This window comes from Piliocolobus tephrosceles, chromosome 2 (assembly GCF_002776525.5).
Source record: "Piliocolobus tephrosceles isolate RC106 chromosome 2, ASM277652v3, whole genome shotgun sequence".
Lineage (NCBI taxonomy): Eukaryota > Metazoa > Chordata > Mammalia > Primates > Cercopithecidae > Piliocolobus > Piliocolobus tephrosceles.
In genome coordinates this window covers 42,957,718-42,974,775 of record NC_045435.1, presented here as the reverse complement: position 1 = coordinate 42,974,775, position 17,058 = coordinate 42,957,718, and the positions used below count along the sequence as shown (strand labels likewise).

General features: G+C 61.4%; 1 protein-coding gene across 1 annotated transcript in view; it reads right to left on the bottom strand.

Moving 5' to 3' along the window:
- Positions 1–17,058, bottom strand: part of PLXNA1 (plexin A1) — a 49,716-nt gene that overhangs the window by 18,852 nt on the left and 13,806 nt on the right. Inside the window, exons 3-19 of the mRNA XM_023215422.2 lie at positions 15,968–16,108; positions 14,735–14,835; positions 14,439–14,562; positions 14,204–14,357; positions 13,264–13,363; positions 11,552–11,666; positions 7,439–7,639; positions 5,480–5,576; positions 5,221–5,414; positions 4,963–5,114; positions 4,766–4,886; positions 4,281–4,417; positions 2,969–3,136; positions 2,618–2,711; positions 1,999–2,238; positions 1,771–1,914; positions 1,139–1,373 (exon numbers count right to left, since the gene is read on the bottom strand). Coding sequence (XP_023071190.1) covers positions 1,139–1,373; positions 1,771–1,914; positions 1,999–2,238; positions 2,618–2,711; positions 2,969–3,136; positions 4,281–4,417; positions 4,766–4,886; positions 4,963–5,114; positions 5,221–5,414; positions 5,480–5,576; positions 7,439–7,639; positions 11,552–11,666; positions 13,264–13,363; positions 14,204–14,357; positions 14,439–14,562; positions 14,735–14,835; positions 15,968–16,108 — 2,518 coding nt within the window. The remainder of the gene's footprint in view (positions 1–1,138; positions 1,374–1,770; positions 1,915–1,998; positions 2,239–2,617; positions 2,712–2,968; positions 3,137–4,280; positions 4,418–4,765; positions 4,887–4,962; positions 5,115–5,220; positions 5,415–5,479; positions 5,577–7,438; positions 7,640–11,551; positions 11,667–13,263; positions 13,364–14,203; positions 14,358–14,438; positions 14,563–14,734; positions 14,836–15,967; positions 16,109–17,058) is intronic.

Below are 17,058 nucleotides of genomic sequence, written 5' to 3'. Positions count from 1 at the left end.
GCAGCCCGAGGATCAGGCTATCTGATCAGAAGCCAGAGGAGTGCCAGACAGGCTCTGGGGGACATCTGACAGGTTTAATTAAGAGCTGGAGCCTTCGTCTCCTGGGCACCGCTGCCAGGCATCTAGTTATCTGCACCTGGCTGGCCTGGAGCAGCCGCCAGCCACCGCATCCACACATGCCAGCCTCACCAGACAGCCAGCCTCAGCAGGTGGGAGCACAAGGGAGGCCCAGGCCACCTGCCTCCCACCTGGCCCCAACACACACCTGCCTCTGGTCCCACCAGGGCTGCCCAAGAGGTAGGGCCACCCTCAGCCCACCACAGGGCCATGTAGGTTTGTCTGGGACTGAGAGGGCTCCCAGGATGCAGAACTTTGCATTTTAATGCTGGCCGAGTCCTGTGCAAACAAAACACCCCATCCCAGTGGAGTCCCAGTGGAGTTCATGACAACCCCATGCTGGACCACATGACTAAGGTCCTCCACTGCAGCAGCAGCACTCCTAGTATCTGCCCCCCAGAGCCCTGAACATGTGTGAGTTACTATCGGCAAATGCTCAAAAGTCTTGCCCAACATGGAACAGATTTCTGCCACTCACACCTGCCATGGATCAGGAGGATGGTGTGGCCTGACGCCCCCTATAGACATATCAAACAAAGGTCAGCTCAGGCCAAGATCTCTATGTGCCCAGGGACTGCCAAAGCACAAGGGCTCCTCATTGCTGCATGGCGGAAGCACCCCTCTCTGCTGCTCCACTGGCACCAGCCAACCCACCACCACTCCCAGTGCCTGGGGAAGTAGGCACTGTCACTGTGCTCACTCTACAGATGACAAGACTGAGGCACAGAAAGGTAAATAGCCACCCTCAGCCTTATAGCCCAGCTGGGATACAAACGCAAACAGTCTGGCTCTGAGTTCAGTGTCACAAGCAGCACCCCGAGGATGCGGTACCTGCTGCAGGGCCAGGCCCTGGTCAGGCACTCGCCCACTGCCCTGGGACCAGGCCTGGCACAGCAAGGCTATCAGGAACATTGTAAACTGAGCCGAAGCAGGGTGGGGGTGGTGGGAGGTAGGTGTGGGGATGAGCCAGGGCCTGGTTTGGAGGTGGCAGCTGCCCCAGTGAGCCCCAGCCCCAACAGACCTTCCTTGCATTCGAGGGCCACGCGGGACTCCAGGTTGTCCATCTGGAGCTGCAGCCGCTTTAGTGTGCGGTCGGCATCTCGTGACTTGCGCTTGTAGGCGATGAGCACGGCCACGATGACCAGCAGGAGTAGACCCCCACCCCCGCCGATGCCCACGATGGCAGGCAGCGTCAGCAGGCTGTCTGAGTACATCTGCAGTGTCCCTGGCGAGAACTCGAAGCCGCCAGCCCGCACCTGCCGGTGGGTGGAGGCCACTCAGGAGCCACCCATGCTTTCCACAGAGCTTGGGAACCCCTCCCGATGGGTAACACACACACACACACCTGCCTGTGGGCAAGGTCCCACCGACAGGGGCACAGAGTGGTCAGCAGGGTGACACCAGGACCCACGGTCAGGCGCCTGTTCAGTCAGGGCAGCACTGGCATGGCAAGGGCTCAGGGTGGGTAGGCAGTCTGGGGGGCTCAAGGAGGTAGCAGGCTGAGGGCTAAGGCAGGGCCTGCACTGGAGCTGAGCACCCTCTGAGCTAAGGGTGAATCTGGGGCAAGTTCAGAGCTGGGGCTGTGCTAGTGGGGCAGGGTCCACAGGTGGGGCATGGCTCTCCCAGCTCCGCACCCCCGGTGGACGGACGCACCGTGACCTTGTGCTGCCCTGTGAGGTTGGGCGCCTCGCAGAGCAGTTGCGTCTCCGACACCGTAAGGGTGCAGGGTGTGGAGCCGATGAGCACTGTGTAGTTGAGTCGGGAGTTGCCGGGCGCAGGTGGCAAGAGGTTCCGGCCCTGTAGGAGGTGGGGGTGAGCCAGAGCCCAGGACAAGGGGCCTCCTCCCTGGCACGGCCCAGCCTACGGGCAACAGTGACCCACCTTGAGGATGAGTGGGGAGCTGGGTTTTAGCTCCAGCAGGCCAGTGGGACTGAGTGGCTCCAGTACGGGGTCAGGGTAGTAGAGGAAGGAGGTGGAGTTGAGCACAAGCAGGGAGCGCACATTGTCCATGACGAAGCCCAGCTCATCCGGTCGCTCCCCCAGCTCCGGTGGGCTGCGCACAGGGTTGGCCACAGACGGGGCGCGGCATACCATGGTGGTGTCATTGTACACCAGGCAGCCCTGGAGACACAGGGTAGGGATGCTGGGCGGGACCTCCCCGAGTGGCCCAGCAACTCTCAGTGACAGAGCCCCTGGCCTGGGGGCTGCCTGCTCCCTGCATAGATGATGCCAGGCACCAGCAGGGCAGGTCCTGGGCCACCCACCCCACATGGACCAGGGACATGTGGCCTGAAGGAGAGGTGTGCACAGCCAGCAGCCCAGAGCCAGACCTTCCACCTGCCAAGCAGGACAGGTGCCTCCCCGGGGGTCTCCAGGCAGTCAAGGTTGGCATAAGCTGGGAAGAGGCAGGGGTAGGGGTAGGGACACGAGCATTTATAGAAGGAGCCCCATCCCAGGTGAAGGCCTGGACCGAGGTGGGCAGCTGAGGGCAGGGACTCACGTTCTCCCTTTCAATGCCTCCGTACTTGGCCCGGATTCGGGGCTCACGGACAGTGGCCAAGTTGGTGCCGGTGACCGTTAGGAGGGTCCCACCACTGGAACAGAACAGGGGTGGGGGGTCATCAGATGATGCTGGGCCCAGTGAGCTGGAAACACGGGCCACAGCTCAGCCAGGCAAAGCCTGCCTTCCCCAAAGACAGGAAACAGATGAAAGCTCTTGGCAAGGGGTGCTTCCCAGCAGGACAGTACCCAGCATGCAGGAGGGCCACCACCAAGTGCCTGGTGGAAGAGCTCCCGGCTCGGCGCTGCTCTCAACAGCTGGGGACAGGGAATGGGTGTTGCTGGGCCCCACCTGTTGATGCTCCACTCGGGGTCGATCCTCAGGATGGTGGGGTCCTCAGTGTAGTTGTACTTCACCTCAGGGTTGGTGAGCTGGGCGCGGTTGATGTTGATAATGATGGGAACACTGCCAGGGCTCTGCCCGGGGGGTGTCAGGCACCGGATCTCACGGGAGTTCCTCCTGGAGGTGCCCGGGTGGGACAGTGAGGAGCACACAGGTGGAACTCAGGCAGGTGGAATGCAGATGCATTGAGGAACAGTGGGCAGGGCGCCATCTGTCACAGGTACTGCCTTGGGTGGCTGCATACTATCACTGCTACTTTCCCTCCCGGGACTGTGTAGTCTGTCCTACCCTCGCCCTGGCTCCCAGCCCCTTCAGGCCCCCACTACTGCCAAGCCTGGCATTTGGGACCTGTTTGCCGCCTCTCCAGGTCTGCTTTCATCACAGCCTCCCTGTCACCCACACCCACTCCAGGTGACCCTGGCCAGGGCTCCACACCCAGCAGGCCTCTGCCTCCCCAGAGGCAGTGAGCATCAGGCCCACCCCACGCATGCCAGGCTGGGAGGTAGGCTCACGCTGCCCTCCCTCTGTCCCTAGGGAGGGCTGGTGAGACTAAGCCCTGGCCTGACCTTCCCTGTCTGTCCCAGGGCTACCCTCACTCAGCCCGTGCTCCAAGTGCTGGGAGCCGAGTGCCCATTCCTACTACCCTGGGCCAGGCAGACACCTTCCCTCTTGGCACCTGTCGCCCTATCCCTGCATACCAGGGGGCTGTGAGGAGACTAGATGAGCTGGCCCAGGTGTCATGGGGACACCCCACCCGCACCTGGGTCCGGACCTTCAGCTCTTTCACCACTGCCAGGAGCCCCACAGCCGCCAGGCCCCCTCAGCTGCAGACACCAATGATTAGTCTGATAACAGGTAATTACCAGAGGAAAATATTTAAAGGGACGTTCCATTATCATCCCTAATCTAAAATTATCCACTTCAAGCCTCAGGGCTTTGTTAAGATTTCTGTTTTCTCTCTTAAAATTTTTAAAAAATACTTCTTATTTTGTACCCAAGGGATTCCCCATACCCACAGGGAAGAATCAGGGCAGAGGCAGCCAGGTTGCCCCGCCCCCAAAGGCAGGCCCCGCCCTCCTCACTGCCCAGTCCTCCCACTCTGGAGGTAGCCCGTTTCCATGGTAACCTCCGCCTCTGGGTTTCACAGTGATCACCCCAGCCAGGTTCTCCATAGCCTCGTTGCCCAGGCAACAAGAGGGGGCATGCAACCATCTGAATCAGGAGGGGCAGCCAGGCCCCCACCCCCACCTGCACCCCGTACCAGGAGAAGGAGCAGGGCCGGCCACCGACCGACACAGCCACATCACTGCCTGCATTCAGGTGACTTCCCTCGATGCCAATCCAGGTGCCCCCTGACAGAGGCCCGCGGGAGGGGCTCACACGGTAGAAGGTTGGTGTCTGCAGGAAGAGGGAACTTGCTGAAGCTCTCAGGAAAGTCCCCCTGGGGCCACATAGGGACAGGCCCCACTTGGCCTGCTTACCCCTCCAGTTCCCCAGATTAGGAGCCCGCATGCCCGGGAGCTGCACTTCAGAGGCAGTACTCCCAGGTTTCTCAGGCACAGCCCAAGGTGAGCCAGGGAGCCCTGGAGCTAGCCTAGGCACAGGAGGGGAGGGGCGGCACCCAGGCCGTGGAAGAGCAGTGGCAGAGCGTGGCCAGACAAGGGGCCCTGAAGAGGCACAAGAGCCCTCAGTGGCACCCTCTCAGAGAAGCAGGGAACAGGGAGACAGGGAAGGCGGCAGACTCACCACGAAGGTGAAGCGCTTGGGTGACAGGGCGCGGTAGTGCGGTGAGCAGTCCCGCACGCACACCTCCACCAGGGCATCGTGGGCCCGCACGGAGCTGGCGTCCCCGATCTCACAGACGATCCTGTGGGCAGGCGGGCCTCAGGGATTGCAGGAGCCCCGCCCCGTCCCGCCCCGCGCACACCCAGGGCTGTACTCACTGCTCAGCACTGATGTACTCGCTCTCCACGGGGCTGCATAGCACCTTGCCCACGCGCACGCCCAGACGCACATCCTCAAACCGCAGGCCCAGGTTCTCGCCTGTGATGGTGAGCCGCGTGCCGCCCTGCCTCGGGCCCGTCTCGGGGGACAGCTGCCGGAGGCAGAGGCTGGGGTACAGGCGTCCCGCCGGGCGTAGGGTTTGGGGTCGTGCGGGGCGGGGCGGGGCATGGGGTGTGGGGCAGGGCTGGGGGCCCTACCTTAAGGATCTTGGGGTCGGCGCAGCGACTGCTGCCATGACGCGCGTGCATCCAGGATGCAGGTGTGTCGGCCGCGCAGTGATGTCGCAGGGAGCAGCGGCGCTCGGCCACGCACCAGCCGCATTCGAAGCGTGGGTCAGCCTTGAGGCAGAGGCCGCAGCTCTCGCGCAGGGCCGGACACTTGTAGAGGTGTGCTGCGGGGAGGGGTGCGGTCAGCTCAGGCCCGCCCACCGCCCACCCCGCCCGGGCGCCCACTCACCCTGGATGTTCTGTGGGTTGTCGATGACGAAGTTGCCGTTCCACACGACCGACAGGTTCACTGGCAGGTCGCTGACGTCGTTCCCCTCGTAGGAGTACTGTTGGGTGATGGGGAGGTCAGGCTTCCCAGCTAAGCGGCCTCCAGGCCGGAGCCTCAGGTCCACAAAGCCGCCAGGGCGCTAGCTCTGGGGGAAGTTTCTGCAGCCACAACCGCTCCCTCTCCACCCTCACCCTACACAGGGCTTCCTTCCTGGCTCTAGAGATCCCTCTCTCCAGCCTAGCAACCATATGAGGTGTCCTTCCAGGGGAACCTCTGTGCTTCCCACAGTCACCTCTGTGGCACCCCCTTGGAGACCACCTCCAACCACAGGCAGCCTCTGACCACTCCCTGCAGTCAGCCAGGCTGGGAAAGCAGGACTCCCAGCTGGCCCTAGAATAGGCATCAGCATGCTCTGTGAACCTCAGTATCTTTGCTGAATGGGCCAGGAATGCCCTGCCTTGAGGTGGGAGATCTGTGTCCCCAGACTGAGGCAGAGACAGGCAGAATCACTGTCAGGTGCAGCCCTGCTCCCCGTCCCCTCCCCAACAAGGCTGGGCTGGGCCCAGGGGAACTGCCCCTCCCAGGGAGCCTGGCTAGGGCTCCAGCTGTGCCCGACTTTCTGCTGCGGATGACCTCAACTCTGTTCCCGTGCTGGGGTGGTGCAGGGAGCCCAGCGTCTCCAAGGGGCGGCCCAGCAATTCATCATTATTTTATCTGCAGGAATTTAATTGGATCCTATCAAATTCCCCGATACTCCCTCTTCCCTTTAAACACAGCTGAAGGGAAGATTAATGTGGGCCTGGTGAGAAAGGAGGGTAGGGAGGGAGACGCAGGTGGAAGGTGCAGGGCAGGCGAAGACTTGGTGATACAGCAGAAATGTCTGGAAAGGCTGGACGGCAGAGGGAACTCCAGATAGCTGTGGTGGCCAGGAGCGATCCTCATGGCAGACCTGCAACCCACCATGCCCCAGGAAGCCTGTTGTGACCCTCCAGAGCCTACCCCACCCTGCTGGGACAGACCAGGAGTCAGCCAAAGGGCTCCAGACCTCTGACCCCATCAAGGCCCTCCCCAGGGCTTCCAGGGGATGGGGTCCAGCCAAGACCTTGTCGACTGCCCAGTGCCCCACACAACAACCCAGCCACCTGCCCCTGCAGTGAGTTCCTGGAAGCCCACAGCTCCCTGGATCACACCCGTCCTGAGCAGGTGAGACAGAGGCCTGCTGGGAGTGCAGGACTTCAGCCCAGGCCTCCAACTGCTGGGCAACTGGGCCCCACTTCCCCACCACTCAGGAAACAGCTGGCTCTATAGAGATCCCCTGTCCCTGAACGTACTGCACCTGACAGTAGAGCTTTTCAAACACTATTGTGTCAAATCTGAAGGTCCACACATACTCTTCTAGGACTACAGGCAACACCCGTCTGCTAGTGTGCAAGTGCGGGCCAATGGGAGTGTTTTCTGCATTTGGCCAGGGATGGATGGAACCATGCACTCTGGCACCCTGACCTCTGCCCTCCGGGAGCCACAGTGATGAAGGCTGGCTGCCACCTGGCTATTCCTACACACACTCAGACCTGACGATCAGCCCATGCCTAGGGCCCACGGAGACTGCAGTGTGCGAGTCCCATGAGTCTGGCTGCTGTCCACTGCCACACTCAGGCTGCTCCTATCACACATCTGGGTGCTCTCGGCAGCTACCACGACAGCATGGGCCCCTTGCAGCCCACTTGCCCACATGACCCAGGCACATCTGAAGGGCCTGGCAATGGCCTGGGGAAGCCAGGGGTGGCTTCTGACTCATCAGAGATACATGTGAGCACGTGCACCGCCCTTTGTGAACAAGCACACGCCAGGACCCAGGGCCATGAGGATAACCGGCCCATTCCAGCTCACGGCCCCCAGCCCCTGGCCCGGCCACCTCACCGAGGAATTCTGGCACTGCAGGCTGGAGCTGTTGAAGCGCAGGGCAGTGACACGGGCCGGGCTGCCTGGGATGTGGAAGAGGCACTCATATCCACGCTGGCCTGACTGTGGCTGCGGCAGGTTCCGAGCGGCCAGGGTGATGGGCTTTACCACTCCCACTGGCACATAGATCTGGGTGGAGGGCAGGATCTGTGGGCAGTCCTGGGGATAAGAAGAGTTTGGCTGAGCCCGGGGGTGGAGACCAGTGAGCAAGGTGCACCTCACTGCACTCCAGATGTGCACTGGGCCTGTGATGCTCCCAGCCAAGCACCAATGTACCCATTTTATGCACTGGCAAACCGAGAACCGCTGGCTGGGACAGTGACTGCATACTGTGATCCAGACAAGCTCTATTACCTCTGGCCCCTGAATGCCCTGTCCCATGTTCTAGGACCCCCACCATTCCAGAGACCAAAGGAGCCCCATCTGGCCAGCAGCTGAAAAGGCCCCAGAGGCAGGAAAGAGTGGGGTTCTGGGGCTGCAGGCTCTGCACTGGGGGCCCAGAGAGTGTATAAAAATAACCAGAGCCCAGCAGAAAAACGGGCCTGGCCTCTGGGGCCAGCATTTCGGCAACAATAACTGATGCAATGGCCCAGCTTCCTTGCAGCATGGCTGCTGCTGGCCTCAGGAGATGGTCCCTTGGGAACACTGAGAAGCTGGGCTTTAAATAGGGATGCTGAAAACAGGCTGTAATCCCCTAGCCCTGCAACAGCCCCCAAGGCAGGCAGGCAGGCCCAGGCCCAGCTCTGCAGAGATTTTCCAGGACCCAGGACGGGGCCTGGACTCTGGCCCAGCCCCTCAGGAGCTCCAGGGAAGCAGAGTTAACAAGGCCCAGCTAGGCAAGCTGACCACTAATCTCTGGGTCTGCAGGGATGCCCCTGTGTCCACCAGGAAGAAGCAGGTGGTGGCACCTTGCAGCTAGGGCCACTGGCCCCAACTTAGGGGCTGCACTTGCAACTGTGTGTTCCCACCACAGCTGCAGCCGGAAGGCACAGGCACACACAGTGGCCATACCTATGCCACACCTCCCTGGCAGTCTGAGGTGCACCCAGTGACTCTGCATGCTGAGGCTCAGGCTGGAGTCTCACTGTGACACAGGCCTTGTCACCCTAGGGCCCCAGCCATGAAAACGGGTGGCTCAGGGCACTGAGACTCCTTTCAGTCCAAGCTAGGCTGCCCGTGAGCTCTAGAGAATGGTCAGTCTGACACCAGCTGAGCTGCCCCCACTGTCCACCCAACCGAAAAATGCCCAGAGGAGCCCAGGCAGCTCGGCCTGCAGCAAGCCAGAAGGCGACTATGGTGAGACCTGGGCTTCTTTGGTGCCTGTAAGTCCAGGAAACCTCTTGGCACAAGACATGAAGCTGGCTCACCCAGCATGAGGTCTCAGTCACGGCCCACCCCTAGAACCCAGGTGTCAGCCAGGAAAAAGCACCACCCACCACAACACCGGTGTGAGTGTGTGGGCCCAGCAGGCATCGAGGCCAATGTGGCTGGCCCCTACCTGCCTGCCCCATCACCCTGAGGCTGGCCTGTCCCCTCGCCACCCCTGCCCTCCACCAGGGGCAGGAAGCTGACTGGCTGTCTGGGCCACACCCAGTCCTCTCAAGTGCTCCCCACGCCCCCACCCCATCTCCTCCCCAACACCAAGCTGAGTGAGAACCCAGGAAGCTCTGTACCCATGCGGCCCACTGGGTCAAGCCTGGGCTCAAACTCCAGTGATCACCTGACTCCACTTGGCCCGATTCTGACCCAGGACCACAGTGGCATTGGGTCTCCTGGGATCGGTGACAGTTCAGAGCCAGGTCCAGTTGTCCCCAAAGGCTCTGATTACAGCCTTTTCCCCAGTGCATAGTCTCCCCGGAAAAAGGCTGGAGGTCCCTCTGGGAAACACTGGGGGAAGACTAACCGGGTGCATTTTACCAGTGCACCAGGCTCCTTCCTCAAGGGACCCCAGCCTCCCCTTCATGCAAGGAGTCTACAGACCTACTCAGGTCTGGGAGCCGACTGGCAGGACACACAAATGTTATGTGAAGACACAAACCGCACCCCGCCCTTTCTGCAGAGTCCAGAAACAGGCATTTCTAAGAGAAAGTCCTGACTTAGCGCGTCTCGTGAGCTCTGCTTCACTGGGGGCTCCATGTGGGAGCCCTTAGGCCCTGGCACACAGAACCAGCTGCCTCCATGGGCTCAGTCTGGCGGCCCTTCCCATCAACATGCACAGGCCACTCCGCCTTCAGACAAAACACACAGACCCCAGTGTGCAGGCAGGCCCAATAAGGGGCCACAGAGACCCCCTCCCAGCATGGGGGCAGGGGGCGGGCAGCGGCCTTGGGGGTTAGGCCTGGCTATCTCAGCAGGAAGCTGGATATAGTATGCTCCTGTCTCAGGAGGTGGCTCGAGGAACCCACCAGAAACAGAGACGGAAAGAGGGCTTGTGAGGGGTGGGGACGCCACTGGCCATTGTGCCCTGAGTCCGGGAGGACTCACGTCACGCCCCTTAGGAACAGCTCCATAAGAATCTGGGACTCAAGCTAAAAAAAAGAGTAAAGTATTTGTGGAGAGAATCCATTCCCCACACAGTCCTGCGACCCCCCAGCCCAGCCCTGCCTGCTCTGCCTCCCCATGCCCTGAGACCCAGGGCCACCACTCCAGGGTCTGTTTCCTCCACTCCCCAAGGGTGCCCCGAAGTTCATGGCATGGATGGGGAAGGCTCAGGGAAGGCCACCACTGAGGAACTGGGCTATCTCAGCCCCAAAATCACCCCAAGCTGCCCAGGGCCCTACTACCGCCCCTGCTGACCACTATGCTTTCCCCACCGCCTGAACCCTAGGTGGCGCACAGCGCCAGAGCCAGTGCATCTGTACACCCACCCCACAGTGACTTCACACCCAGCTCTCCCTGGCCCGAGAGGCCCCAGGACCAGTTCCCGCCTCAGATTCCACCTTGCGCTCTGCCCACACCCCAGGATACCTTGGCCTGGCTCCTTGGGCGGGCCGCACCCCCAGGGAAGCCCTCCACTGTGTCCCTAGCTCCCACACACCCACTGTCATAGGCAGTCATCCTGACACAGGCACCGTGGTCCCTGCTGCCCCGGGCTACCCTCCACTGCTGTCCTGTGCCCTGATGTCATGCCAGGGAACAGAAAAGTCCAGTCCAGAGGGTGACGGTGGGGGCCGGGGGGCCTCTGTGAGAACGGACCTAGAGAAGAGAAGGCCGCCATGCAACTTCCTCAGTCCCCAGCCCCCAGTCCCCAGCCTGGCAGGGAAGTGCAGCCCAGCTACAGCCTCCAAGGTCTCCCTGGCAAGCAGAATCTGCCTCCTCCAGCCAATGGGTGTAGTGTCCACAACAAAGGAAATGGACCTGGCTGCAAGTCCTGGCTCCACACCCACAGCCAGAGCCGGTGGGTGTGGGGGCCGCCACAGCTCCAGCCCCAGTTTCGCCACTCAGCACCTGTGGGCCCTGGGTCCTACCTTGTCCTGCTTTAAGCGCCTCAGGTTCCAAAAGGAATAGCCCGCTACTCATAAAGCCAGTGCCTTGCCCAGCCCGGAATAATTACTACCTAATTACTAGCAATTACTACTCAGCGCCTGGTGACTCCAGAACTCACCAGCCTTCAGGCACATTAGGCCAGCAAGCTCCCCTGCCTGACACGGAGGCCTCTGTGCCTGCCCAGCCAGGCACCCGCACCCCAGGCTCTGCGCACACCCGCTCTGCAGCCTGACAGTGCCCCCCGTTGCACCCAGGAGCCTGTGTCTGCAGCCCCCACACAGAGGCCCAGGGGCAGAACTCATCTGAGGCTTCTCCCCCTCCCTGAGTGTCACAAAGGACACCCAGGGGTCACCAACAAATACCACAGGCCTGGCTTCAGGCCAAGACAGTGATCCCACAGGCCTCCCAGCTGGCATCCAGGGTCACCTTACTGACCCAGGCTGGTGGTGCATGCACCACACGCTGACATCCCAGACACCCACAGGCGCTCCCTGGGCCAGGCCTCAGGTGACATCCAGATGGGATGTCTCAACCCAATTCTGCTCCACCTCTGAAAACCTGAGCCTCACCCTTGCCCGGCCTTACCTCAGACATGTTGACACGGCCCTCCAGGAAGGCGCAGTCAGCCACGTTGTGTGTGCACACATGGCGGTATTTGCACCAGTGGCACGGAAAGGAGCCGTTGACACAGGACAGGCAGCTGCAGGGAGAGGGTGGGTGCTGAAGCCTGGGGACCCGCAACCATGTGGGGTCACCCACGATCAGAAGGACACCGTGCCGCCCCTGCTGGTATTCATAGTGCCACCTCAGGGCCTTGGCAGTGACTGCCCCTGGCCTGTAAAGTTCTTCCCCCAAACCTGAGTGTGGCTGCCCCTCTGCCTCCTCACACCTCCCCGACAGCTGGTCTTGCCTGCCCACCCTCCTGACCCCAAGCTCCCTCTCCTCTTTGCCGCTTTTTCCTCCAGAGCCTTGATCATCACCTGACTGCCAGCCAGGCACGGATACTCGCACCAGAAATGTGTTAGTGCAACTAAGGAACTTCATTTCAAGTCTTGACTCCTTTTACCAAAGTTAGATTTAAACTGAAGCAGCATGTGCTGCCACAGAGCTGGACAGGGTCATGCACATCACCTCCCTGCAGAAAGGAGGATCGCCAGGGCAGGAGCTTGTCTGTTTTCCTCTGATACACCCCAGGGTCTGCCAGGCTGGCCACTGTAGGTGCTCTGCCCACAACTCAGCCTTGCACAGGGCTGGCACCTTGCCATCTCAACAGCCTCCAGGAACATACCACCTCCATCTCCTCTCCAGGATCTCCTGGCCCGCCAGCTCCCCCAACCACCCTGCTTCTCCTGCAGCCCCTGGCCCCCTCCAGGCCTCTGCCCCAGAGATCCCCCACCCCACCTGGGACAGGAGATGCTGCATCCTGGAAATAAAAAGCCTGCCTGGCTCACAGCAGTTGCTCCACAAAGAGCTGTGACAGAGTCCATCTGTGAGTCAGTCAACAAACAAAGACATACCCGAAAAGCCAGGTACCTCCTGTCTCTGAGGCCAAACCCTACTGCCTCAGCCTGGGTCTTCTGGGTCAGGGAAGGAGTGAGGACTCTCCTCTGGGCTCACAGTGGGACTCATGGGAGGCCCCCAACTCCTCCCATCCTTCCTCTGAGGCTGGGGGTACTCACAGCCAAAATGGGCAGCAGGCATAGCAGCTGCCTCCCAGACATGCTCCCTACCCAAGCCGGGGGACTGCACAGGGGCCAGCACCAACCAGAAGGGACCTGGATGCTACATCATCCAACAGTAGCCTCCCACAACCAGAAGCAGCAGGCACCCAGGGGCCGTGTCTGGGCCCCTGCCCAGGCCCCCAAACCAGCCCTCAGCTCCTTCCTGAGTGCCTCCCCTCCACGCCAGTGCCCATGGACCACTGTCCATACCACGGTGGCAACAATGCACAATGTGCCCTTGTAGCCATACACAGCCAGCTGGGGCCCTACAAGATCCCTGTGTGGCAGGCACTGCCGCCCACTCTGACTGCTGCCCCCTAGTGCACCTGCCCCAGCCTCAGGAACCCTCTGCACTCATGGCCTTGCCCTGGCTGGCTCCTCTACCTGCAAGCTGCTCTCACAGTGACCTCTCCTCCCTCCCGGACCCGGCCTTGGGAGCCCCAGGCACAGAATCACCATCTGCTGCCTGGCCACATGAGGGCAGGTCTGCAGACAGCAAGCACAGTGGGACCACAGGGACGGGGGTGCGGCAAGTAGCCCAGGTCCAGGTGGGCGGAGGGGCCCAGGGACACTCACGACTGGTGGACGCTGCAGTTGTAGAAGACAAAGTCCACAGACGCGAACTTCTTCCCTGTCTCCTTGGACTTCAGGTAGAGTTTCACCACCCGCTGGTCTCCTGCAGGAGCAGCACGGCTGAGTCACCAGGACCACTTTGCCCAGGACCCCCGCACAAGTCTAGTCCAGACAGGGGAACGACTTGCCCAGAGACCCTCCTAGCTGCCACCATCAGTCACGTCAAACACGCGTCCAGCCCCCTCAGCCCCCAGGTGACCAGGGCCTGGGATCTGCCCTGCTTGCCTCCTGCTCAGTAGCGTGAGGGGTTCAGAACTGCGAGACTCTCCCCAGGCCCCCAGGCTGCCTGCTCCTGGGGAAGAGCCTGCAGAGCGACTGTCCAATGGGCTGTGGCAGCCAGAGGGGTCCTGCACCCCAAGTCCCCATGACACTGTCCACCACCAAACCTGCGCCACACATGGCCCACCCCTCACCCGCTCCCACCTCCAGCCTGCGGCCCCCTGCAAGACCTCAGGTATCTGCCATGTGGTCCCTTCATCCCACCTACCCTGCCCTGCTCTTCCACCCTCTAGGTCACCATGGGACACCTAAAGACCTTAACGCCAGTAGGGACAGCAATAATTATGGTAGCGGAGGTGAAGTATGCTCATGTGTCTACGTCTATTCCTACCGTAAATATATGGTGAGCCCATAAGATAAATCCTAAGAAGGATGTATCCGCTGTCCACCTCCCTGGCAGGAAGGCTCTCGCTCTGGCTGCACGCCTGGAGGGTTTTCTCTACTCCCAGACCAGCAGGTGATGAGACCCCCCCACCATATCAGCTGTCAGAGTGTCACCAACATGCCCTTGGAACTGAACAAGGGAGGCGCTAAACAGGCAGCAACTGGATTGCAGCCCTGGACCTGGCCAGGCAGCAGGCACCACTGTGTTGGGGCCACTCACCCTGGCCCCGCGTGATGGGCGCCACCTCCCGGGCGGAGGGCGAGCGGCAGTGGATCCGGCCGTCCTCCAGGACGCTCTCAGATTCTGTGAAGTCCTCGAAGGAGCAGTTGACACCAGCTGAGAGGTCAGGCACATTCCAGGCCTGCAGCACGAGCTGGGCAGACAGGAGGAGGCGTGGTGAGCAGGGTCCCCATGGCTGTCCCCCACCGCTTACCACCTGGGGTGCCACACTTACTGGGACCTGGGACATGGTGACAGACACATTACGAGGCTGCACAGTCAGCTGCACGCACTGCAGCAAGTCCGCGGCAAAGCGCTGGGGCTCGTCTGCTCGCTCACAGGCGTCCCGCCTCGAGCAGCTGCAGGCAGAGGGGTTGAGGCTGGGCGGGTGGGGAGACTTACAGGGCTTGCATGCCAGGCAGGACCTGGGCAGAGAACTCAGGGTGGCTTGCCATGCACCAGGCTCCCCCTCCTCACTGTGAGACCACCATGGCCCTCCCCAACTGCCCCTGCCCACCTGCCCAGACTCACATGCTGTGCAGGACACACCAGCCACAGTGGGGGTCCCGTGACCCCAGACACAGCTCACAGGACGTGTACTGCACACAGCTCTCCACAGGCACCCGCGTCACCTGGGGTGGGGGAGGTGTCAGGCCCCTCCAGTCCCACCCCAGGGGTCCCAGCCATCCTCACCTCTGACTCCCTACTCTGCTCTCCTTAGGCCCGGGGAGGCCCTGCACTTCTCAGTCTATTCAAAGGCAGATCTGGCAACCCTGTCCTGGCCAAGCCAGGTCGCACAGGTCAGGCCTGTGCCCTGGAAACCCAGGGGGCAGCAGCCAGAAAGAACAGTCCATATGGGATAAACCAATCAAAGAAGCACCTGCAGCTTCAACCAGAGTTCCTCTCCATCTGTCTGGACTCCATCCCAGCTCTGAGCTTCCCCAGGGATCAACGGGCTTGGCAGGTCCCAATCCCAAGCTCCAATGCAAGTCCAGACAACACTCAGAGGGGCAGGCTGGGCCTCAGCTCACTCTGACTCGTTGGCTCAGCCCAGCATCCCAGTGCCCACGGAGACACGTCCCTGAGGTCCCCAGGAAGGCAGAACCCCACTGTGCCCAGGAGGGGCAGAGGAAAAACGAGCCAGCCGCAAGTGGAGGGAGGCCTGGCCTCAGCTGGTGTGCCCAACCTGGCCCCACCTGCCCCATCTGCCCACCCTCCAGCTGCCACGAGGTTACTAGGTTGGGTCAAAGGGCAGGGGTGGACTCCAGGCAGGCCAGGCCAGGGACTCAAGTCCATGGCCTTACAGAACTGGGCCAGGTATCAGGCTGGGTAGACCAGGCCAGCCACAGCCCCCATGGGCAGACCCACTGGACAGAGACCCAGCCCTAGGCCTGAGGACTCAGGGGCCCAGCACACACCCTAAACTCTCCAGTGACACCTGCCTCTGAAATCGCTTTCACACATCTGTTTCTGTGGTCAGGAAGTCAACAGGGGAGGGGTGGGAATTCCAAACCCAGCCCAGGAACACATGGAGGCAGCAATGAGGCTGTAGGGCCCCTGGTGACCAGACCAGTTCCCCTGTAGACCCAGTCGAGCCCACAAATCTACAGGGAGGCAGAGCACAGACCAGCTTGAAACCATTTTCACCAGGAGCCACAGATGCCCAACTTGTGATGTGGCCCCACCTCTACTGCTCTGTGACTGGGGTTCCTGGTAAAAGGGCCCCCACCTTCAGCCACACCGTCTGACTGGTGCAGCACCCACCTGCTTCTCAGTCATGGCGTAGAGGTACTGGTGGTTGGGGCTGAGGACGAGGTCTCGCAGGATGGGGCTGCCCTCCTGGGCCACCACGCTCTCATAGGCCAGGGCGGGCCGGCCACTGGGGTTCGAGAGGTCCACCAGGATCTGCAGCAGCAAGGGGTCCTAACTGGGGCTATGCTGATAACTCCCTGACCCAACCCCACCCCCCATCGAGGGTCAAGAGTCTAAAGCCCTTCCCCGAGCTGCCCAGACACGCATGAGCAGAGTACCAGCGCCAGCCATACTCACTCTCCACATCCCCAGCTCCAGCCCCAGTGCAGGGCAAACTCAGACCCCAACAGGCCAGTCTAGGACTCAGCCCCTTTATCAGTCAAGAGAGGCCAGGGGGTATTGGGGCCTGGAGACAACCACAGCCCAGCACCCACCATGGAGCAGCACGGCCACACCCAGAGTGAAGGCTACAGGAGTCCCAAGGGTGCCTAGCCATCCCTGGGGCCAGGCTGGGCTTTTGAAGGAGGGATGTTGGTCGTGGGGAGCAGAGGCCAGGGTTCGCAGAAAGTCTAGGGCAGTGGACCAGGAGACTCCAGGATGGGGTGTCCTAGGGGTGGGGGCATCCCAGCAAGGCAGTGGAGGAGGATGGGCGTCTCATTGGCATGGAAATGTATTCCAGATCCCAAACAAACCAGGCGTTAATTAGCCAGCTCTTCTCCTCCACAGCTTGCGATGCTGCAAGTATTTTTAGTTGCTTTTACCAAACAAATGTATTTAATTAACAGAGAGACCCAGGGGGCTTTCCAGAGATGGGACTCTTGGGGCGTGTCTGCCCAGCTCTGAGTCCAGGGCGGGCTCTCAGGCTGCGGGCTGTGGCCTGCTTCTCCTAGCCTGACCCGCTCCTGCTCCCGCTCCACCTCTCCACTTCCACTTCAGGGTAGGAGCCTGGGCCCAGACTCCGTACCCCTCCTCTGTGTCCTCACAGTGATAGGGCAGGGCAGGTCGGGGGAGGCAGGGCCCAGCGAAAGCCCCTGGTTGGAGCCCGATCCATCAGGCCTGGGCTGAGGGTGGCCAGCCAGGGTGGGGCGCTGTGTTTCTGGGCC